At 33.2% G+C, this 25,700-nt stretch overlaps 1 protein-coding gene across 2 annotated transcripts in view; it reads right to left on the bottom strand.

Annotated features, from left to right (window-relative positions):
• The window catches only part of LOC126881922 (adenylate cyclase type 2-like), an 860,562-nt gene that overhangs the window by 563,912 nt on the left and 270,950 nt on the right, over nucleotides 1-25,700 (bottom strand). For both annotated transcript variants that reach the window (XM_050646657.1, XM_050646658.1), the window contains exons 5-6: nucleotides 25,411-25,538; nucleotides 11,158-11,316 (exon numbers count right to left, since the gene is read on the bottom strand). In XM_050646657.1, the coding sequence (XP_050502614.1) occupies nucleotides 11,158-11,316; nucleotides 25,411-25,538 (287 nt within the window). The remainder of the gene's footprint in view (nucleotides 1-11,157; nucleotides 11,317-25,410; nucleotides 25,539-25,700) is intronic.

The following is a 25,700-nucleotide window of genomic DNA, read 5'->3' as shown; positions in this document are numbered from 1 at the left end:
ACAACAATGTAAATACCACCATGATGTCGGCCACATCACACACCAAAATCTATAAAAAATATAGAGGCCGTTGTGGAGACCATTGATGCGTTCCGTATATAAAACTCAATCTGTATTTATCTGAATAAAACTATAAAAACGGTTATTTTATTTACGATAATTATTCATAAATGCAAAAAGTGTGGCAACCCTGTGCAATAAAATTGTTTACATTACGGAAATTTATTTGGCAACCTCACCTGCCGCACTGAATGCCAAATGACTGGATTTATTGCTAGCTAAATTTAATCACCAGTTACCTTTGATAGCTAAATTAACATTGATGGTTCAATCGTCAACTATAATGTAAGGGCATCAGAGCATGCCTGAATGTCCTTTGCACGGCCCATGCCCTCAATAGTGCCGCACAAATGGGCTTCAACAGTCGATGACATCCTATTTTATCCCAGCTTTATAGAAAATCGCACTTTGCGCTTTAAAAAGTTGAAAGATATCCGACCACTTATGGAACTGCTGTTTGCATGATCAAACGGAAATTGTTATGTCCCTTTTTATGATTATACTTTAACGACCATTTTCAATACCGTATGATTTAATAAAAATTTTAAAAAGTATATAAGCACTATTAGTTGTTTTGTTCTGAAGTTATTTTGTCTACTATTAGTCTTAAAGAAAATTAATATTTTGTTTATTTTTTCAAAACGTATATTTTTATTAATTACAGTTGTTTTGCTAAAACGAATAGTTTGTGAGTTATTAGCAGAAAACTGATTAACCCTGTAAACGCTCTTGTTGCTCTCAAGCAACGTTAACTCCAATCTGTTAACGCATTTTACCACAGTAGGACGGTGTGGTAGGCAAGCGACAACCGTCCGTCTATGAGTTCGGCATGTGCGCCACCTGTATTAAAATATTTTAAATTAGTAAACATCATTTTAAGTGTGAGATTTCAACAGCAGTGTTGTAACGCCGACGTTGTAAGTTAAATACAGGGTGTCCAGAAACTCTACCGACAAACGAAGACAGGAGAATCATCAGATAATTTTAATACAATTTAACCCAATTCACCTAGTCCGAAAATGCTTCTTAAGGGAGCTAGAGCTCTTTGAAGATGGCGTCATGAAATTAGTTTTTCTTAAATTCCTCCAGAACGCTTCTATTTAGAAAAACGAAAATTGGTATACATATTTATTTTTCAGAGATGAATCGATTCCATCCATTGCAAATTTCTAGTACCGGTCATAGGCGTCCGTTTTGGGTAGAGCAACGGGTATTTTATCGCATCACTTTTTTGTCCTTAACTTTTATGCATTTTTGACACCGGATTATTAAATTGTGAGGTATTCTAGTACTAAAAGGTACTCTTGCTTTAAGTCGGTAGAACACACCGTTTTCTAGAAAAATCGATTTGAAAGTTTCTCATTTTTAGAATTGGAAAAAAAGTTGAAAGAACTTCTCAACAAAAAACGAAATATTTTACCAACATAAAGTAAGAGTAACTTTTAGTACTCGAATACCTCATAATATAATAATCTAGTGTCAAAAATGCTCAAAAATTCAAGACAAAAAAGTTATGCTATAAAATAACTGTTGACCTACCCAAAACGGACGCCTATGACCAGTACTAGAAATTCGCAATTAATGAAATCGATTTATCTCTAGAATATAAATAAATGTTCTAGTTTTCGTCTTTCTAAACAGTTTTTTTTTGAAATTTTTTTTTTTAATTCAAAAAGCGAAAAATTTTCAAATTGATTTTTCTAGAAAACGGTGTGTCCTACCGATTTAAAACAAGAGTACCTTTTAGTACTAGAATACATCACAATTTAATAATCCAGTGTCAGAAATGCATAAAAGTTAAAGATAAAAAAGTTGTGCGATAAAATAACCGTTGCCCTACCCAAAACGGACGCCTATGATCGGTACTAGAAATTTGCAATGGATGGATTAGATTTATATCTTGAAGATAAATACGCGTACCAAGTTTTGTTTTTCTAAATAGAAGCGTTCTGGAGGAATTTAAGAAAAACTAATTTCATGACGCCATCTTCAAAGAGCTCTAGCTCCCTTAGGAAGCATTTTCGGACTAAGTGAATTAAGTTAAATTATCTTAAAATTATCTGAAGAATCTCCTGTCTTCGTTTGTCGGTAGAGTTTCTGGACACCCTGTATAATCAAATCGGAAAGTAAAAACATGCATTTCGCTGTAATATTTTCAGAATACATTTAGGAAAGGTCTATTTACAATCTAGAATCTAGAAGATACAGTTACTTTCTATTTTGAGAAGTTTTAGGAAAATTTTCACCTAAAAAGTATGTTGCTTAGAATCAACGTTGAGGCTAAGTGGTAATGGTAAAAACATCAATTTTCTTTTCAGAAATATGGATAAGTCGACCACATGATATCACTATGGTAGGGGAGCCCAAGCGGGGATTTTTGCAGTTACTCGAGCGCGTCAGATTATTATATGGGGAGAAACCTGGTACCCTGCAAATGTACCTCTACCATATATTGGCTCTTAACACAGGGGAGTTCGTTAAGGGGGGCCCGAAAATATAAATCTATTGTTAAAAAAATTCCAAATTGTCAGATTAAGATAAGGTAAGTTAAGTACGTGAAAAAGAGTATATATTTAAAAAATCTGACGATTCAAGCCGGGCGTAAGGAAATGGGTGAGTCCCAAAATTTCACAACAAAAAGCGAATATTTGGCGAAATGAACGACAGATCAAAAAACTAAAAAATATGTGCTCAATATTTTTTAAAAATCTTTCGAATGATACCAAAAACGACTTCCCACGGAGAGGGGTGGGGGGTAAATTTAATATTTTAAATACGAATTCCGCGATATTTCGCGAAATGAACATCAGATCGAAAAACTGCAAGATACACTTATTCAATATTTTTGAAAAATCTATCGAATGGCACTAAACTCGACCCCCTCCATGGAGGTGGGGTGGGGGGTTACTTTAAAATCTTAAATAGGTGCCCCCTTTTTTTATTACAGATTTGGATTGCTTACGTAAAAATAGGTAACTTTTATTCGAAACATTTTTTCGAATTATGGATAGATAACGATATAATCGGAAAAAACGATTGTTGGAAATGGAAAATTAAATTAAAAAATGGCAAGCGCCCACTAAAATGGAAAACTTCTTACCTTTTTTGTGGTTTTAGGACCTACTCTTCACAACCCAATAGGTCCCCATAACGCTCGAGAGACTGCACATTTAGCATACTTTGCTCCCCTACCACTAGGAAAGACAAGGTATTACTCTGGCTTATCTATGGACCAAAAGGAAGATGCAGATTTTATAAGAATGGCTAAACGACAATTCTGCGTCAAAAATGTGACATGAGACTATGGTTTACACCAACCAAGAATTATTTTTTAAATTTTCATAACTCTCCATAAATTTTTATCGTTGTTTTTTCTTTTAACTTTATGAGTATTAAAGTACAAGTTTGTTTATTTCTGTAGTTTTTCTTACATATTGTAAGCCCTAAAAAATTACTTTGGTTAGTAGTGATCCCTCGTTTGCACGATACAAAAATTTTAACCTCAAACTGTTAGAGTTGCTTTGAAGCAACGTTCTCATTATACCCCTAATGGAGAATGTTACTTGAGGGCAACATTTTTAAACTCCACTTTTTATACAAAAATTGCATATACCAACCCACTGATGCGTTCATAGTCGCTTAAAAAACACTCACACGAATTTTTAGAATTTTATTTCAATGATTTTAAGGTGTGGGGTTACAGGGTAAAAAACATTGATTTTTTCGATATAAAACTAACACTTTCGATAGCGAATAAATCGAAAGCTATTTTTGTGGTCAAAATATAATAAAAAATTTCCGCCCCCGAGATGGGGTGGAAACCACCCCCATGGTAAAAGCGCCATTTACCATGGGGGAAACCTTGAACTCTCTAAGTCTACCGTCATTAAGCCAGATAGAATGATAACTGTGTCGAATTAATGCTTATCTTATAACCCAAAGATGGCATTAACGGTGAGAAAGGACCCCGCAACCCTCCTTATGGAAAAGTGGTCCCCGTAAAATTTAACGAAACTTTGGTGAATGATAGTCCTCAGTGAGTAGATTAAAAATGTCCATGGCACCTAGGTCTGAAAAACTATTATTCTCGAGCTCCAGCCTTCTGAAGTTCTTAAATTCAGGTACTCGGTTTACGTTAAGTTTACTAATTCGCGGTCAAGTGAATGAAAATATCTATTACTAAAAGAAGACAGACTCATTTTCTTCATACATATTTGCGTGTTGCATATTATTTATTCGTGGTCAAAAATAGATACATCGTATTTTAGTCTTCAGAAAACCTCCGAAAAGTCCTCGGAAAACTGAAGAAGTGCGATAGAAAATGTGTTGCGAGAGTGACATAACAATTATCATATTTTCATGAATGCTTCACACTTATCCAATACCAACATAGCTACAGTTCCACCTTATCTTTAGAAAACTACTGGACGGTGGCGGATTTAAGGGGGAAGTAGGGGAATTTCCCCCGTAACATGGTCCAGAATTAAAGAAAAACTTGTGGAAACATGATTATTACACGTTGAAATACGTTAGCTTACATGCAACTTACTACAGCCAGACAAATTCAACCCAACTAACTCGACAGTTAGGAAAATTAAGGGAACTTATGCACATGTTATTATCTATGTCTTGTAGTTTGGGTTTATCTATTTTATGTATTTAGGGGTTGGTGTTTTATTGAAAGTCGCTCCCTCTCCCAAGGCAAATGTTCCGCCACTGCTACTAAAGCGTCATCAGAAAATTGAGGAACAACGACAATAAGTGCTGCTAGAGCAGAACAAGACACCTCAGGTTTTTACGCATGCAGAATAGAGTGCCTCTAAAAATCATTCGATATGCCGACGAAGCAGTAGTTTTTGCAAATAGCTTAGATTAGATGATTTGCAAAGAATAATCTGCAGCATATCAGATACGAGTAGAGAAAATGGACTTTATACGGAGTATAAAGACTTTAGTAGAAGATACTTTATACTTCATACTGTAGTCTCAACACGAAAAGAAAAAACAAAGTACATACAAGGTAGTAGATGAACGCGAAATATTAATTACAATCTTCTATGGAAAGTTCGGGTTTATATTATTTATAAGATTGTGCTGATTTTGGTTAGAAGCATCATATTATTATGTCGTGTTAACTAACGACCTATCAGGATACTTCAGTAGCAGTAGCATAACATCTGCCTTGGGGGAGGGAGCGACTTCCATTAAAACACCAACCTCAAAATATATAAAATAGATAAACCCAAACTACATAAAAGACATAGGTAATAACAAGTGCAATAAGTTCCCTTTATTTTATTAACTGTCGAGTTAATTGGGGTGATTTTACTGTCTGTAGTTGTAGTAAGCTGAAAGTAAGCTAACGTATTTCAACGTGTAATAATAATGCTTCAACAATTTTTTCTTTAATTCTGGTTACAGGAAGACTTCCCTTATTCCCCCTAAATCCGCCACTGTTCAGTATTTCTCTAAAGATAAGGTGGAACTGCAGCTACACTGGTATTGGATAAGTGTAAAGCATTCATGAAAATATGATAATATAATTGGTATGTTACTCTAGCAGCACATTTTCTAGCGCACTTCTTCAGTTTTCTGAGGACTTTTCGGAGATTTTCTGAGGACTAAAATACGATGCATCTATTTTTGACCACGAATTCATATGCAACACGCAAATGCATGAAGAAAATGAGTCTGTCGTCTTTCAATAATAGATATTTTCATTCACTTGACCGTGAATTAGTGCACTTAACGTAAACCGAGTACCTGAATTTAAGAACTTCAGAAGACTGTAGCTCGAGAATAATAGTTTTTCAGACCTAGGTGCCATGAACTTTTTTAATCTACTCACTGAGGACTATCATTGGCCAAAGTTTCGTTAAATTTGACCGGAACCACTTTTCCATAAGGAGTGTTGCGGGGTCCTTTGACCTCGGACTTCTGGTTTCAGAGTTACAACCGGAAGCACTGTTTAAAAATTGCTGAAATAGTACAAGTGACATATTATTCGACGCACCTTAGCAAAACGAGAACAAGTACTTTACTTTCATGCTTGTATATACTTTCGCTTTATACTTTATAGCTTCACCGAAAGTTTATACTTTCGGTTTCATGCTTGTATATCCGTCCGTTAGTCCGTCCATAAATATAACTACTCCGTTATTAGAAAAGATAGAATGACAAATTAGATGTCGAATGAAAGTTTACACCCAAGGATGGTATTAAAGGTAAGAAATTTGACCAAGGACTTCTGGTTCCAGAATGACGTAACTTAGAGATTATTCGACGCGCCTTAGCAACACCACTACAAATAATATACAGTGCTAGTCAAAAGTCCGTACCCCATTCGTATCTTTTGAACGATTATTCCTATAATAGTGAAATTTGGAGGGAGGAAATAAACGGACGTAAGCTTCTTAACTAGTCATGACAGGTGACGTAATAGTGACAGATGACGTTACATAGCCACTGTGACCGATAATTTTAAATGGGACCTTATGGAAAATGAACATCGTTTGAAAGGTATTCAAAATACCTATTGAGTCATACTAATTTTTTTGAATTTTAGTTGATTTTGATTTTGGTGAATAAATTAAATAAACATAATATTGTAGTTTCGCATTTAATTAATAAAAATTCAAATGTCCGCCTATGGTTTTCTTGTCGAAAAATTTGACGTTTTTCAATTTTCTAGTAGTTTTTACGTCAATGTCAACCTTTTTGACAAGTAATCATATGCGGAATTTTGAATTTTTATTAATTAAATGCGAAACTACAATTTTATATTTATTTAATTTATTCATCAAAATTAGCTTAAACTCAATCAAAATTAAAGGTATTCAAAATACCTATTCAGTCATACTATTTTTTTTAAATTGTAGTTGATTTTGATTTTGGTGAATAAATTAAATAAATATAATATTGTAGTTTCGCATTTAAGTAATAAAAATTCAAATGTCCGCCTATGGTTTTTTTGTCGAAAAATTTGACGTTTTTCAATTTTCTAGTAGTTTTTACGTCAATGTCAACCTTTTTGACAAGTAATCATATGCGGAATTTTGAATTTTTATTAATTAAATGCGAAACTACAATTTTATATTTATTTCATTTATTCATCAAAATTAGCTTAAACTCAATCAAAATTAGTATAACTGAATAGGTATTTTCAATACCTTTCAAACGAGGTATCACTTGCCATAAGGTCCCATTTAAAATTATATGTCACAGTGGCGTAAAAGTGGTGTAAAGTCATCTGTCATAATTAGGTCACCTGTCATGGCTAGTTAAGTAGTGATGTTGATTATAGTTACTTTCGAGTATTCGTTACAAATCGTTACTTTTGTATAAAGTAATCATTTACAGTATTCGTTACTTTAATTACTATAATTACTTTTGTTACTTTTGTATTTGAGTACCAGTAATCATATCGAGAATCGTATTTTTCAGTAGGTAGGTTTGTATAGGTATTCCGATATAACAACGACCTTCACCAATCTGTTTAAGGGATAAAAATTATTTGATTACTATGATTATTTTTGTTACTTTTGCATTTGAGTACCGGTAATCATATCTAGAATCGTATTTCTCAGTAGGTAGCTATTTTGTATAGGTATTCTGATATAATAACGGCCGTCACGAAGTACGAAGTAATCAGAGTAATCAAAGTAGATACAATAGTCGTTACTCGCTCTGTTACGATTGGTACGAAGTAATTAGAGTAAGTAATCTAGTAGTAGTAACTTAGATTACTATAAGTAATCAAAGTAGATATAATAGTCGTTACTCGCTCTGATGCGATTGGTACGAAGTAACGAAGTAATCAGAGTAATCAAAGTAGATACAATAGTCGTTACTCACTCTGATACGATTGGTACGAAGTAATCAGAGTAATCAAAGTAGATACAATAGTCGTTACTCGCTCTAATACGATTGGTATGAAGTAATGAAGTAATCATAGTAATCAAAGTAATCAAAATAGATACAATAGTCGTTACTAGCTCTGACACGATTGGTACGAAGTAACGAAGTAGAGTAATCAAAGTAACGATTTGCCTCTCTGTATAGTAATCGTTACTTTCGGTATTCGTACGTAACGAGTACTTTGTAACGAATAGTTACTTTTTCAACATCACTATAGTTAAGAAGCTTACGTCCGTTTATTTCCTCCCTTCAAATTTCACTATTATAGGTATGTATAACCGTTCAAAAGATACGAGGGGGGTACAGACTTTTGACTAGCACTGTATACATCCGCTTTAGCTTTAATGTCTCTGTGTCGATATCCAATATCATTTTTATTTATTACAAATATGATAACTCTTTTATTAAATTTATTTATTTAAAACTTTGGTTTATTCCCATTAAATATTGTAGATAACTACTTAGAATTGCTTTAGAACTGCAACTTTAGAATTGCAACATAGAAATATTTTGAAAGTAGTTTCAAAACCATATTTCCCAATACTTTTTAGAATCTATTTGTATATGGGAAAATAGGGAACATTATGCGAAACGAAATGTAAAAACATGTGATATTAAGTTCATAGTAAAAATTTTGAGAATCTGTGTTCAAATGAATAAATGATATACTTATCTGTTTTAGCTATGTTTTAGTTTTTTGTTAATTTCTAAATATTGTTCGTGATTAGTATGGAAGGGATTTCTTAATTTTTCCAGAAGAGTAGGTTTATTATATTTATTACGAAACTCTGCAGCTATGTAATTTCCGTTTTTATTTATTATGCATTGGAAATTAATCGGAATTTTAAGATTGGTAATACTTTATTCACTTCCAGGTCGCAAGCTCTTTTCAAAATTGCTTTCCAATACAATATTTTCAATCTCAAAAGTTGTTGACTTTTAAATAGATCAAATTAAGGTTGTTTAAAGGTCATATAATATAAAATTGAAGTAACTGAGTCCTTTAGAACATCCGAAAATGGGAGAAAGACAGTCAAACGTCTCAAAACCATCTGAAAAACGGTTTTTCGGAGCTTTGAAGGTGGCTAACCTTACGGAAAAATCTGAAAAAATTAGGTATATAGTGTTTGATAAACAATTACACAAAGCAAATAAAAATTAGATCTACAGCCATGTCCAAAAAAACTATACGCAAAAAAAATTTTTGAGGTAGGATACACGCAACCTAGGGATCCATAAAAATTGATATATGTATTGTATAAAAAAATATAATTTTTTCAAATTTTAAAATTGATTGCATCCCTCATAAAAAAAGTAAAAACTAAAAATTACGTTTTTGATAGTGCAAGGAGGGAGAAGGGAGTGATGGGGTAAAACTATTCTGAGTTTTATTTCTAATCACTTGGAATGTAAAAAAATAATTCTGGGAGTGAGGTCATTTTGCCTATCTTAAAGGGGCTACCCTTTGTGAAAAAAGATTGATTTTCCACTGTAGACGCATGTTCATACGTTTTCATTTTGGTTCTACTATTAAGTAATAGACTCTAACTGTGCCTAAAATGATTAGCAAATTTTACCTACAGCAAATTTTACACTACTCACTAATACACAGTTAGTGTGGAACAACAAGGTTTTCGGAAAAATAGGTCCACAATAGACGCCATATTCATAGCCAGACAAATTGCTGAGAAAGCACTGGAATATAATAAACCTGCATTTATGTGCGTTATAGATCTGAGTAAGGCCTTCGATTGTGTAAGATTGGAAGATGTGCTAAGATTGCTAAAGGAGAAAAATCAGCCCAACAAAATGATAAGGTAATTAAAGACATTAATACGAAGAAAAAACCAGAATAAAAGTCGAGAATGAACTAACCTCGGAAGTAGAAATCAACTCGGGTATCAGACAAGCCCATTGCTTTTTAATTTAGTGATGGACAAAATCATAGAAAACATTAAAGGTACTGGAAAAGGATATAAGATGGCAGAAAAACAAATAAAAATCCTCTGTTATGTTGACGATGCAATCTTAATCTCCGATAACGAGGATAACCTACAGCGAATGGCACAAATTTTCAATACAGTTGCGAAGACCTACAACATGAAAATATCAACAGCTAAGACAAAATCCCTGGTAGTGTCAAGGGAACCCATAAGATGCAAATTAGTAATTAACAACGAACTAATTGAACAAGTCTCGAGATTTGAATACCTGGGAGTCGAAATATGTAGTTATGGTGATGTTAAAGAGAGCATCCGAAAGCAAGCAAATAAAGCCAATGACCTGTCAGGATGTCTGAGGGATGTCACCTGGAGAAACAAAGATATGAGGCTGGAAGGGAAAGTACGCATATACAAATCATGTGTAAGACCGATCATGACGTACGCGATAGAAACAAGATGTGACACAGCAGAAACCAAGAGCATACTGAGAACATCAGAAATGAGAACGTTGAGGTCAATAACTGGGAAAACATTGAGAGACAAAATACCGAGAATAAGAGATCTCTGTAACATACAGGATATACTACGGTGGGGAATACAGAGACAACGAGAGTGGAGTGAGCATGTGACGAGAATGGACAGCGAGAGAATAGCCCGTATAGCCAGGGATTCGAAGCCAACAGGCAAGAGACCAATAGGAAGGCCCTTTAAAAGGTGGCGAGATAGCTGGCAGTCAACATAAAAGCTCAAAATCGGTCAAGAACAAGCGAAGAGGCCTAATATACGAAGAAGAAGAAGAAATTTTACCTATCCTGGCTCTCAGCCTACAATATGTAGGTACCGGAGAAGTACCCACCCAGAGCTTACGAATGCATTCGTATGGAATGCCTGGATTCTTTATTTTGCCAAGAATTTGTTGTCAAGTTTTGCCAAGTTTTTTGTTGGTGATTAGTGATTATATTACGCAATTTCGTCTGAATTTTGTATAAATAAATCAATTTTGGTTTCTTACAAATCTTACTAAACTTTTTATTGTGCAAAAATTGAATATTTTTTTATTAATCTCTTCGTTAATTAGGTTTCAAAATCCATAATTTTAATTCTTCAATTAAACGAACTTTCAAAGCTAATCACTCTAAATCTCCCCATTCAAATACAAAAGTTTACCGGTGCGATAAATGTTCTCACTTGAAATTCTCTCCGGCTTAAATTTCTCATAGACATATTATATTCTTACCCTGCAATCCCTCCGGACTCCATGTGGTTAGCCAAGGTAACGTCGTCGCTCCAGACGTCGAACTGCCACTTCCTGAGCCCCAGCACGCCGCACAGCACATTCCCCGTATGTATTCCGATTCGCATATCTACATTGAAACCAGTTGCTTCTCTAACGAATCTGGAACAAGCAAAAGGGGAGGAAATCTAGTTTATAAACATATCTATACTAAATTTAAAATCAAGATGCAGTCGAAATAAACAAACCAAGACACGTTAAATGCTACTAGGAGCACTCCCGAATTATAATTAAATCCCAAATCATGATTTCCAAAGTTTATACATTGTAAATTATGTTTCGGGAGTTCTCCTAGTAGCATTTAACGTTAACGTATCTTGGTTTGTTTATTTCTACTGCATCTTGAATGTAAATGTAGTATAGGTTTGTTTTATAACAAACGGTGTTTAGTTTACAAAACGGTATGTGTATGTATCTTGGATGTAAATGTAGTATAGGTTTGTTTTATATATTTATTATACACATAGTTTCAAAAGTTATGCATCACCTAAAATTATGCTCATTTTCATAGTTGATTTTTTCATGAACAGATTAACGGATTCCGCTAATTTTTTTTATTATTTTAGATATTTCTTTGGTATTTACACAGTTGCGCAAAAGTTTACTCAAACTCCCCATTTGTACTTATACCAGGTGGAAGAAAAGAAATGGTTTTCTTATGTTAAGTTTGAGACACCCTGTAGGGAGGACAAGGTACAAGTGTGAATATGCTTCAAAATCGTATTATAGTCTTATATTTTGTGAACATTTTGTTTTTTGAATGTACCTGATATCTTTAGAAACAAAAAAATAGACGGTTTTATTCTGTAACATGTATTGTAACTGAAACAAAAGTTTGAGACACCCTGTAGGAAGGAAAAGGTATAAAGGTATGTTGTAGTCTCATATATTGTGAACATTTCATTTTTTTAGTTTCTCTGATACCTTTAATAACAAATAAACTGGACGATTTTATTCTTAATATGTGTTTTAACTGCCGACATGCGATACGTGAGGAGGCCATGTCTTATCATTCCATTAAGATGAAATTATTTCGTCTGAGGACGTCCCGCTATTTAAATAGCTTCCACTTCCAAATCCGTACTTACTTTCAAGGAAATTTCATCCGCACACATCACAGAGCCTCCATTAAACAATCCCGTATCTCTTATGTTGCGCTGTGCATACAGCAACTCGATCGACAGATTACTCTTAAGGTGTCGACCAGAATAGTTAACGGTATGTAGTCCAGGGCGCATCTGTTTTAAGATGGACGTTGAGAGGTGACTCAAATTTTTTTGCAGAAATTGCTTGAAAATAACTCAAATAATAATATTTAAGTTATCCTCCCACTCAAAATGGTCCGGAACATAATCAAAATGTCAAAATATGAAGGAAATATTCGATTTTTTTATTGGTTTTTTGATTATAACTTTAAAACTATTCATTTCTGAGAAAAGTTGTACTGGCATAAAAGTTGCGTAATTAAATTTCCTACAATATAGAATTAGCTAAAAATTAAAAAAATAGTCGCCCTTGTTGCAAAATAGCAATAATTGCGAAAAACACCATACAAAAACAAGTATTCGCATTTTACGTTTTTCAACCATTTCTGCTGCACTTAGGACCTTCATATTTTACCCAGAAAAAGTTTATGCCATAGTAAAATAACACTGTAAATTTGATTAAGATCAGTTTAAAAGATTTTGAAAAATAAATTTTGCAATCCAGCTTTCGCAAAAGAAAATCATTTTTTTTTTAAATGTTGCAGGACTGAAAATAAAGCAGATAGTAAGTTGAATTTTTTTTTTGCTTATAGAAGTCTACTATACCTTTCATTTGCAATTTGCAAAATTAAAATCAATGAACTACCACGGCGTCAGGAAATTTTTGAAGTTATACTTCTTTACCGGCGATAAAGGGTGAATTTTTATATGTTAAAACCTATCAGCCCGGCGCATGCGCATTATAACTTTGTTCTGATTGGATGTTCAAATGACATGTCAAAAATTATCCGATATGGCAGCTGTAGGGCAGCTGTGGTTTGGAGGTAAAGGTAAAGGTAACAAATGTATAATATATTAGTTTTATTGTTGTGAGGACAGAAACAAAAAAGTTTATAATATTGTAGTGACTTTTAAATAGTTTTTAAAAGCAACAGGTACGTAATAATTGTTAATGTATCATGGGTATAAACCTACCTATTTGATCTGCCAAAATACATAGTATGTAATACTTTTATTTATATAATTTGATTACCATCAAAATTTCTATCAATATTCACCTAATATATTGTTTTCTCACTCTATGTTTTGTTGTATTTTTTCAATTCTAAATCATTTCCATTCAAAATTAAAATAATTTGATCAATTTTCAAAATATCAAAATATCACAAGTTTAATCCGTTTAGTTAGTCGATCTTCGTAAATAATGGCACATAGTGTCCGTGGCTAAGCGTTGAAGGCGAATGAATTCCAATACCAACCGCGCTTATCAGCGCTGGTTCGAGTCCCAATAGAAACTTTCTTTTTTGTTTTTTTTTTAATACATTTTATGATTGTAAGTATATTTATTATATAATTGTATTTTCAGAAAATACGTATTTAGTTAAAAAAAATTTCGACAATTAATGTTCAGACATCATTTGTGGCTTGTTTAATGTGTTTGTGTGTGTTTTATTCTTTTATTATTTTAATTTTTGGCACTGTTCTAATAAAAATGTTTGAGAAGTAGTAAGTATAAATTAGTTTAATATTTAAACAAAATATACCTAAATAAAAAGTATATTAATTTCGTTTAAATCATATAATAGAAGTATAACTTCTTACGTGCGTACAAAGTACACACACATTCTTTTTTAAATAAACATTAATTTTTGGTGCTACGCGCAGGACAGCGGTGTTCGATTCACACAAGTTGATTTCCACCAAAAATTTTTCCAATCTTTATCTAATATATTATTTTCTTATTCTATATTTTGTTGTATTTTAATATTTTAATTCCACAAAAATCAAACTAATTTTATTATTGATTGTGAAATATTATTTAAACAATTGCATTAGTTTAAAAATAATAAACTTTATTCTCTAAGTTAAAAAATGTATGAACAAAGAAAGTTTTTGCTAAAAAAAGTGTTATTTCAAAGGATAGAGTATGTGTTTTTATTTTGCAATAAACAAATTTATTTATTTATATCGAAATGTAATAAAAATTAAAATGTATCAATCATTATCAAAGGTCATTGGAATGCCCAATCAGAGCAAACTATCCGCTGTACTGTGCGTAGCACCAATAATTATTGTTTATTTAAAAAAATTCCTGACGCCGTGGTAGTTAATCGATTTTAATTTTGCAAATTTCAAATGAAAGGTACAGTACACTTCTATACGCAAAAAAATTTCAACTTTCTATCTGCTTTATTTTCAGTCCTGTAACATTTTGAAAAAATGAATTTTTGTTTTGCTAAAGCTGGATTGCAAAATTTATTTTGCAAAATCTATTGAACCGATCATAATGAAATTTACAGTATTGTTTTATTATATCATAGAGTTTTTCTGGGTGAAATATGAAGGTTCTAAGTGTAGCATAAATGGTTGAAAAACGTAAAATCCAAATACTTGTTTTTGTATGGTTTTTTCGCAATTATTACTATTTTCCAACAAGGGTGACTATTTTTTAAATTTTTAATCAATTCTGTATTGTAGGAAATATAATTACGCAACTTTTATGTTAGTACAACTTTTCTCGAAAATGAATACTTTTAAAATTATAATCAAAAAATGAAGATAAAAATCGAATTTTTCCTTCATTTTTTGACATCTTGATTATTTAAACAATGTTCCGGACCTTTTTGAGAGGGAGGATAACTCAAATATTATTATTTGAGTTATTTTCAAGCAATTTCTGCAAAAAAAAATTGAGTCACCTCTCAACGTCCAAGTGTACTAATATTTTTACAGATGCGCCCTGGTCTAATGTGCCTTTCTGTTTTTAAAGTTTTGTTAACTGTTATTTTTTATTGTTAAGAATAAACCCGTCTATTTTCTTGTTTTTAAAGATATCAGGGATATTCAAAAAACAAAATGTTCACAAAACATAAGACTAGAATACGATTTCGATGTATACCCACACCTATACTTTGTCCGTCCTTTAGGGTGTCTCAAACTTAATGTCGGAAAAACGTATCTTTTCTTCCACCCGGTATAAGTTCAAGAAAGAAGTTTGAGTAAACCTTTGTCCTACTGTGTGAATACCAATGAAAAATCTAATTTGTTAATCCATTAATCTGTTCACGAAAAATCAAATATGAAAATAAGCATAAGTTTAGTTGATGCATAATTCAGATGGTAATCATTCAACCTTTTTTGGCATTTATAAGTAGGTGGTATGGCAGAAATTTATACTAATACATATTTTCATCAAGAATATTAATTATCAATTTATTAAAATCAATATAAATATAATAGTTATTTATGATATAAGTGTGAAAAGTACACGTTTAAGGCAAGCATGTGAAAGTTTGCAGAGTGAGCGATAACGAGTCCTGCAATTCACATAAGTGCCTTAAAAATGTACTTTTTAGCACGCATAGCATACAATATTTTTTCTACAAACGTAATTACAGGACAATATCTACAAAAACTTTTACTTGAACTTGACTGACATTCCATTTTTATATTTTTTTGACATTACATCAAAATTGCCTATACGGTCAATACGAACTGCAGTGCCTTAAAAATATTTTAAAGCACTAGGCCTTAAAGTAGCATTTGTAACGCTCGTATGGAGTGCTAAAATAGTTATTTATGAAACAGTTCGTGAAGTGTGCTTTTTTCGAACGCACGCGATTTTTAGAGCACGAGCGACAACGGAGCGAGTGCTATAAATCGCATAAGTTCACAAAAAGTACTTCATTTGAAACAGATTAAGACAACGTCCCATGTATTTTGTCCGATAGAACAACCAATTGATTTGTTACCCTTTCATTAAACTCTCATGCAAAAATCAGACTGCTGTTACTAACCAACATGATTTCTGTCATTTAACATATTCTTCGTGTTTCACTCATTAAAATGCCCATTTGGTGATGAACACTAGTCTGATTTTTGCATGAGAGTTTAATGAAATGGTAAAAAGTCAACTGGAAATTCTGTCCGGCAAAATACATGGAACGTTTTCGTAGTCAGATGTTCAAAATTTTTAACCTGTTCCACAATTAAAATATCCTCTGTTCCAGTATTCCCATACATCAAAGTTTGTCCTACTAGACACCTTAAGCTATTAACAAATTTTCATCTAACAATAAAACACTGAAAACGTGTGTTTTCTATACTTCCACAAAATTTATTCAAACTAAGTGACTACAACTGTTTCGGCAGAGTGCCTTTCTCAATTGATATAATTTACAATATGTTTGCCTTTTTAAGTCTCTAACTGAGTAAGGTTCTAAGTTGGTTCATAAATATATCTGATAGTAATGGGCTTAGATAATGAACCAACTCGAAACAACAATTTCTAAACATCCCGTATTCAAACAGTTCTTATATTGGTGCAGATACGTGGATGATATACTAGTATGCTTTACAGGAACTAACAGACAACTTGACCAATTTCTATCATACATGAATTCACTTCATAGTAATATTGAGTTTACAATAGAAACAGAACAGAATAATTCCATAAACTTTCTAGATGTAACAATTACCAGACTACACAACAAACATGAGTTCTCCGTATATCATAAACCGACCCATACTGACACAACTATACACAATTCATCATCTCATCCTACACAACACAAATTAGCAGCCTACCATAGCATGATACATAGACTGGCAGAAATTCCCATGACAAAAAATAACTTCGAGACAGAACTAAACATCATTAAACAAATAGCAGTAAACAACGGCTATCACGAACAAACAGTTAACAAAATTTTAAATCAAAAACTCCATAAGAAAGCCCTGAAATTAGTGTATCCACCACCACAGAAAGAACCCAGTACCTTCTGCTCTCTCACATATATTGGCAAGATAACAACAAAAATAGCCAGATACATAAAAAAGAATGGAATAATACCAGCTTTCAGAACTCACAACAACTTAAGCAAATATATTAAGAACAATAAAAGCCGAAAGAGAAAGCAACTTCAGAGCGGTGTATACAAACTAACTTGTGGTGACTGTCCGAAAACGTACATCGGTCAAACTGGCAGAACTTTCGACAAACGGATAGCAGAACACAAAAGGGCTTTCAACAATAGAAAAACAGATACTTCTACATACGCACTTCACCTTCTAGATCATAATCGTTCTTTCAATGAAGAGTTTCAAATTCTGCATATCCAAAATAAAGGCCTTAAGCTATCTTTTTTAGAATCTATGGAAATTAATACACTGAAAAATACAGATATAATTCTGAATGACCAACTCGAGACAAACAGCTCCCCACTCCTCAACCTCTTCAGTTAGAGACTTAAAAAGGCAAACATATTTTAAATTATATCACTTAAGAAAGGCACTTTGCCGAAACCGCTGTAGTCACTTTGTTTTAATAAATTTTGTGGAAGTATAGAAAACACAGGTTTTCAGTGTTTTATTGTTAGATAAAATGAACTTCCATCAAGTAACGGTCGAATCCATCAATTAACAAATTTTCAGCTTGCTATTATTCAACTTTTTTTTGGTACGCGGGATCCAGGTCTATATAACATGTTAGAAAATCACTTAAATCGGACAACAAGTTTAGGAAATTCGAGACATTAAAAATTATTAATTTTTAGGGTGGTGCGTTAATTTCTTTCAACGTTTACTCCAAAACAATTTTCAGAGATGCACTTTCTAAAAAACAAGAAGGAATAATAATTATTGTGAACGGTGTAGTCATCAATAATTTGCGATATGTGGACGATGCAGTACTCCAAGCTTCTAGTCAAGAAGATCTGCAAACACTATACCCTATTCCACGAACATAAAAATGTTTTGGATTACTTCGACAACGAATATTTTACTGTGCAAAATAAGAAGAACGAAAGTAAATTGCAAATTACATTTACTTTCGTACTTCTTATGTTGCACAGTAAAATATTCGTTGTCGAAGTAATCCAAAACAGGCTATGTTCGTGGAATGGCCCATACTTGAAAGTGTCGTTGAGAGTTGTAAGGAGGCAGGTCTGGATCTAAACATACGGAAAACCAAAATAGTCGTAATAAGTAAACAACAGAATATAAAATCGTCTATGTAAAAATAATACCAAACTTGAGCAAGTTGATAATATCGTTTACCTTGGACAGCAATTAAATTGTAACGCAGAAAGTCACGGCGAAATTAGATCTATGATAGAACAGGCCAGAGCGGTTTTTATAAGGATGTCCAAGGTGTTAAACTCAAAGCCAAACAATAGGGCTTTTCATTCACAGTCATTTGTTTCGAGCTTCTGTCATATGTCGTATAATCCATGTATATTAATATTATACACAGATTATACAATATATGACAGAAGCTCGAAACAAATGACAATCGATGAAAAGCCCTATTAGGAAGGCACGTCATAGATTTAATGACATCATAACTCATCACTCACTGGTACAAACTTGACGGCAAACAAATTCAACAAATTTTTCCTCATATATTAGTTTTTTCGCTACTGTCAAGTTTGGCAGGAAAACGCTGTTGCCAAATAAAAAACATATACGTATTTACGAACGTAGATACCAGCTACACTGTTTCTCTTTGTTTTTAAGAGTATGAAACAACGATAACTATCTGTAATATAACTGTCAAAGTCGTATTCTATATAGAAGGTTATGTAAGATTTTTGTTTGTTTTTTTCTTCTTCTTTTATGGCCTTTGGGAGCTGTGCACATTTAGACAGCAACATTTCTTAAAATTAACGCCTAACTAACCCTACCATACAACAACACTATTACGAAGCTAATCGACCAATCAAGGATAGGGAAGGGAAGGTGAAGTTGGTTATAAAATAAACTGTTGTTAAAATACATACAGTGATGAGCGCGCTAATAACCGGCAAAATAGCGCAAAAGATGGAAAACATAATACATTGCGAAACAAATGAGATGAAACTAGTGGAGGTGGAAATGATCGTTATAAACGTAAAAATTAACATTACATTACATAGTTTCCCACCTTTAGACGTCTGTGACAGGAGTGTTTTATAAAATTCTACTGTCACAGTGACAGTTGTCATACTGCTGTGATACGTCTAAAGGTGAGAAACTATTTCATGTAATGTTAATTTATACGTTTATAACGATCATTTCCATCTCCACTAGTTTTATCTCTCTTTGTTTCGCAATGCATTATATTTTCCATCCGTTGCGCTATTTTGCCGGTTATTAGTCAGAGACATGTAAAAGGATAGACTTGGCTAGGGATATGCCATTCAATGCATCGAGGTGTAACGTCGACATAGGATTGAGTGGTCTAGCCATCTTTGTCAGTCACATGCGCGGGATCGCTTGGTTAAAAGAGATAGATAGACCACCGATCGACTGTTTGCATGCTGTCTCCGCGTTACGCTTTTTTGGTGAATATGCCGAGTCTACGCTTAATATGTCAATGTTATTAGCGCGCTCATCACTGTATAAACCAGAGATATGTCAACAATAGATCAGGTTAGGGATATGCCACTCAATGCATCGGGGTGTAACGCCAATATCAAGTACAGTGGTCTAGCTATATTTGTCTGTCATGCGAGTGTGAGCGTATCTACCAAGAGGTGGGAGTAATGGAACGACAATGACACAGAGGCGGTAGCCATCATATGCTAGAGAGAGAAAGCTAAGAGCCGGTAGAGAGAGATAGATATACCACCGACCCGAACTGCTCCGCGTTACGCTATTTTTCGGACCTGGCCTAATCTATTGTGTTATATCTATGGTATAAACTTAATAAATAAAATATAATTTGAAAGCAATAATGTGACATTATATTTAAACTTCAATATTATGACAGACGTCAGATACCATTTATAATGTGCCAAATAATATTATAACGATGTTTTATAAACTCTTCACTAATTTTAACCAATGAAATGCTGGCTGTAACAGGAATGGCATGTCAAAAAAATCTCATAATTGCCTATATATTTTTTCAAAATAAAAATATTTCAACAAGGGGAAAATTACGTGAATTCCTTATAATTTCCTTGTTTGACTTTTCCTATTATGTAACAGAGACCTAAAATTGACAATGAGGATCCTCCTACTTCGCTGCTACGTGTTCTCAGTCCTAATTTATGGTTTTCGAGTCCTGGACTATGGATAAAATCGATCTAAATCGCCTTGAGGCTTTCGAAATGTGGTATAGAGGAATTTTAAAAGTCTCCTGGGTGGAGAAGATTCGACACTCCACAATACTAGAACGTCTCAGCAAGACTACTGAGATCATAAAAAGCATCAAGCGAAGAAAGCTGGAGTATTTCTGACATGTAATGAGAGGTCCCAAATATAAGTTGCTGCAACATTTAACATTCAACATTTAACATGGCGCCTCAGAAGAACGGTCGTGTTTACGACTCGGAAGTTAAGTGTTGTAAAAAGTGTTATAAAGTTGCACAAAGTGGTCTATTATGTGCGAATTGTGGAACGTTATCCCATAGTGGCTGCCTGAAGCAACTAAAATCGATCAAATATATCGATGATGAGACAGTTATATGCTGTGAGGAGAGTGTGAGGTTAAGTGATCCACCAAACAAAACCTTGGATAGTGAGGCTGACGAAGAGGATCCGAGACAAACTGAAATAAGGTACTTAAAGAAAATTATTAATCAGAATGAAACAATAATATCAAATCAACAAATTACGATAAATTTATTGAAGGAACAACTAGATTTATTTAAATATATGCAAATAGCTGATCAGTCGCCATCTACAAAACAAAATACGAATTCAATCAACCATTCAAACAGAGACCCAAATTTTAATCGACCGAAACAGTCTAGCAGTACAATATATCCAAAAAACGAAAACACTACACCCGCAAAAAATGTTGCTGTAAATGAAAGTCTAGTTGTTGATAAAGAAAGGAGTTCCCCAACAAAAACTCTATTTAAAAATAGTACCAATAAAAATAAACAAGTTGTTTCCTTAATCGAAAATAATAAACAATTATCAGCTGATATTTTAAGAATACAAACGGAGGCAAAATGTTCAGATATCATTAATTTAACAAACGATGAGAATTTGATAAATACTGAGAGTAAAAATTCGGTTCCAGTTCCAAATAATAATGGGCAAGAATGGAAAACTGTTAGGTATAAAAGAAGGAATGGACCTATTGTTATTGGCAATAATGAAAACTCTGAAATCAGTGGTGTCCCAAAATTTAGTCATCTTCATGTTACTAGGGTAAACCAGCATACAACGGCAGATAATCTTAAGAAGATGTTAGAAAAACACTTTCCAGAAGTGATATGTACGTCCTTAACGGCTAAGCATCCCAACATATATTCATCCTTTAAAGTCTCAATTTTTGAACAACATTTTGGTTTAGCGATGGACCCAAAACTATGGCCCGTAGGCTCTTATGTAAGCAGGTTTTTTATGAAGCGTCCAACACATACTCAAATAAAATGAAGGATGAAGAAACGACCGTTAACCCTCCATCAAATTTTCAAAATAACCTAATTCAACAAGGCACGGTAAGCATGTTTCATGTCAATTTACAGTGTATATCAAATAAAGTCGATATGATCAATGCTTTTCTTGCGGATAAAAAGTTCTATGACGTCATATGTTTTTCAGAGCACTGGCAAAGTGAAGAAAATCTAAAATTAATTAACATCTCCGGCTTTTCACTAGCTAACTTTTTCTGTAGGGTTGAAAAGAAGCAAGGTGGCGTTGCAATTTATGTAAAAGAAAATCTTATGTATTCTTCTCTTAATCTAAATGAATATAACGTAGAGCAAACTTCAGAGTTTTGTGCAATTTATATACCTTCAATGAGAACCAATGTTTTAACTGTATACAGATCAGGTAATGGTGACTGTGACTTGTTCTTGGTGAATTTTGAGAATGTTATAGCATTCTTACTTAACAAAGCAGACAAACTGATTATACTTGGGGATTTTAATATAAATTTTAAAATTAAATCTGACTCTTCTTATGATATTCAAAATCTGTTAATGTCTTTTGGTCTAGAAATAACGATAAACGATTATACTAGAATCACATCTCAATCCAGTAGTTGCATCGATAACATTATGACTAACTTTTCTGAAAATATCTACAGAGTGGGCGTATTTGAACCTTGTTTCTCTGACCATCGAGCACAATTTATATCTATTGATTCTGATCTTAAAGTTGTTGACACTAATCAATCACTTCAACGGTCTATTACTTCTTCTGGTTTGCAGAAGCTTAAATATACACTAGCTAGTACAAAGATGGACTTTTTCTATGACACCAGTAACGATCCCGATGTCTTGATGTTCTTTTTAACTGAAACTTATAACAACTTAATATTAAAGTTTTTTCCATTAAAAAAAGTACGACAAACTGCTAAAATAACACCCGTGCAATGGTTTAATGACGAATTAAGGTCTTACAGATCTAATCTTTCTCTCATTAAACACATTGCAGATGTCACTAAGGATCCCGATATTTTCAAACTATATAAACAACAAAAATATGAATATAATCGGCAGTTACAAAATGCTAAAAAGTCGGCTTACTCTGGTTTTATTACTAACTCCAATAATAAACCTAGAGACTGCTGGAAAATATTAAACTTCGAAAGAGGCAATACAAGATCCAGTTCGGTACAACCAGATCTATCTCCAGACGAAATAAATCAATTTTTTATTACAATCGCAGAGAATATAATTACATCCCTTCCCACTATTAATAACGATATCCTCTTCAGTTACAGAAACTATCCTTCCCCGAGTAAGTCCTTTTGTTTCCGACCCGTTGTGGAAGATGAGATCTCTCAAATAATTAAATCTCTTAATAATTCCAATTGTAAGGACGTTCACGAAATTAATAGCAAAATTTTAAAAGAAACTTACCAAATAGTTTTAACACCTTTCACTCATCTTATTAACTTAATTTTATCAACTGCAGTATTTCCAGAAGCACTAAAGTACTCAAAGGTACTACCTATCTATAAAAAAGGTGATTCCTCGAAAGCTGACAATTACAGACCCATAAGCATTGTTTCTACATTCGGGAAAGTGATTGAAAAGGTGATCAAACAACAATTATATTCTTATTTTGAGTCTAAAAGTTATTTTAGCAACTCGCAATATGGATTCAGAAGTGCTCGTTCTACTACAAACGCGGTATATAATATTGTGAGCGAGGTGATTGAGGGGCTTGAACGTGGCAATCGCATAGCAATTTCTCTCTGCGATTTGTCGAAGGCTTTTGACTGCGTTTCACATGACATTTTGCTCCACAAATTAAACTATTATGGAATCAGAGGTATCCCTCTTAAGCTTATCTCTTCGTACCTATGTGGTAGACACCAGGCTGTAGTGTCTAAAGGTTATCTCTCCGATTTTCGACCCGTAAAACATGGAGTCCCACAAGGTTCGGTCTTGGGACCTCTTTTATTCATTATATATGTCAACGATTTGCCTCATTTCACATCTCCGTACAAATCAGTACAATTTGCGGATGATACGACATACATAATATCAGGTAATAAAAATGAGGATTTAAAAATGGCTTACGAGGAAGTCTCTGATAAATCTAGCACATGGTTTGCTGCGAACAAACTAAAACTCAATACTGAAAAAACGCAGGACTTGATTATATCTGCAAGTGGTTTACATGGCGATCCAGATGACAAAGACACTGCTAAACTATTAGGAATAACCATAGACAATCGATTGAACTGGTCGGCTCATATTTCACAAGTAAAGGCGAAGCTGTCTAGTTCATTGTTTCTTATTCGTCAACTAGCAAGGGTTGTCAACTTTGAGACATTGAAGGTGACATATTTTTCTTTATTTCACTCACACCTAAGCTATGGATTAATCTTATGGGGCAATTCAACAAATGCTCTTCAAATTTTCAGGATGCAAAAGAAAGCTATCCGGATTTTAGCAGGGGTTAGTTATCTGGAACATTGCCGACCTCTCTTCATCAAATTAAAAATTATGCCGCTACCTACTCTGTTGATATATCAAGTTCTGACTGAAATTCACAGAAAAAGGTCCCATTTAACAAAGCAGTCTGATGTTCACGTTCACAATACGCGATACTGTCACTATTTACGAACAAATCGCTCTAGATTGCGTCTTTCAGATAAAAATTGTCTTAATTATAACTACTACAATATTTTACCAAAAGATATTAAACAGCTAAGCTGTAACAGTTTCAAAAAAGTAATAAAAAGGTATCTGTTGAAACATTGCTTTTATTGCTCGGAAGAATATATGACTCATTGCAGAACATCTACTGAAATGCTTACCGTGACACAAAATATTTTTTGTTAATCTATATTCTTGTTTGTGATACATATTTATAAGTTGTGTTTTATATTTCTGTTTTATATACCTTGTGATTTTATATACCTTGTAATTTTTATATTCCTTATTTTGACTTTGTAATTTTGACTTGCTACAAACAATTTTTTTTTTTGTAAAGTAGTTAAATAAATCTATCTATCTGCAAGATATTATGAAAGAAAAAATAGCAGGCAAACGCAGTCCAGGAGGAAAAAGAACCTCATGGTTAAAGAACTTGCGAGATTGGTATTGTGTTGCCACAAGCATGCTATTCAGGGTGACAGTGGATATTGTCCATGAAGAAAAAGAACTTAATTTCTTTGAGAAGGTATTTTCTTGTGGCATTTTAATGCAATTTGCAATTTACAATTTTTATCGGCCATTTTGTTTTTATATGCCACAATTTGTCTTTATTAAAATATTTTTCAATCTCTTAATCGCCATAACGCCGAATGGCGATTGTAAAATTTTCAAACTCTTTCCTACGTTTGACAAACTTCATTCACATAAACTTTAAACTTCATTCAAACACACGTATATATTCGCGTTGGTGCAGTTATTTTTTTAGGTATGCCAATTCAACCATTGCATTCTATAGTTTTGTACGACTATATCTGATGTACACCTCTTTTATACTCCCAATACTTACCTAGTTCTACCTGACTCCCTATTCATATGGAAGATTTAAGTATTTACCCAATGACAATGTTTTATAATATTTTAATAAAATATTATCTTACCGTATTGCCTCTATCATTTGCAAGCCCATATTGACGCAATTATACGCATGGTTTGGTCTTGAAACTGGCAGTCCTGATACGCAGTAATAACAATCTCCTAGAATTTTAATTCTCATGCACTGGTTATCCTGAAACAAAAATGGTAGAAATTATTCACTTAGGTCTATATAGTGGGCGAGTGGCAAAATTATGGAATTTTTTGCTAGTAACGTGATAAAATAAACGCGATGAACTAAGAAACCCACTCATAAAACAACGCCTCACATATGAAATCAACAACCGATTAATGA

The sequence above is a fragment of the Diabrotica virgifera genome, chromosome 3 (assembly GCF_917563875.1).
Source record: "Diabrotica virgifera virgifera chromosome 3, PGI_DIABVI_V3a".
NCBI lineage: Eukaryota > Metazoa > Arthropoda > Insecta > Coleoptera > Chrysomelidae > Diabrotica > Diabrotica virgifera.
The sequence above is the reverse complement of the archived record's forward strand: the minus strand, read 5'-3'. Positions and strand labels throughout refer to the sequence as shown.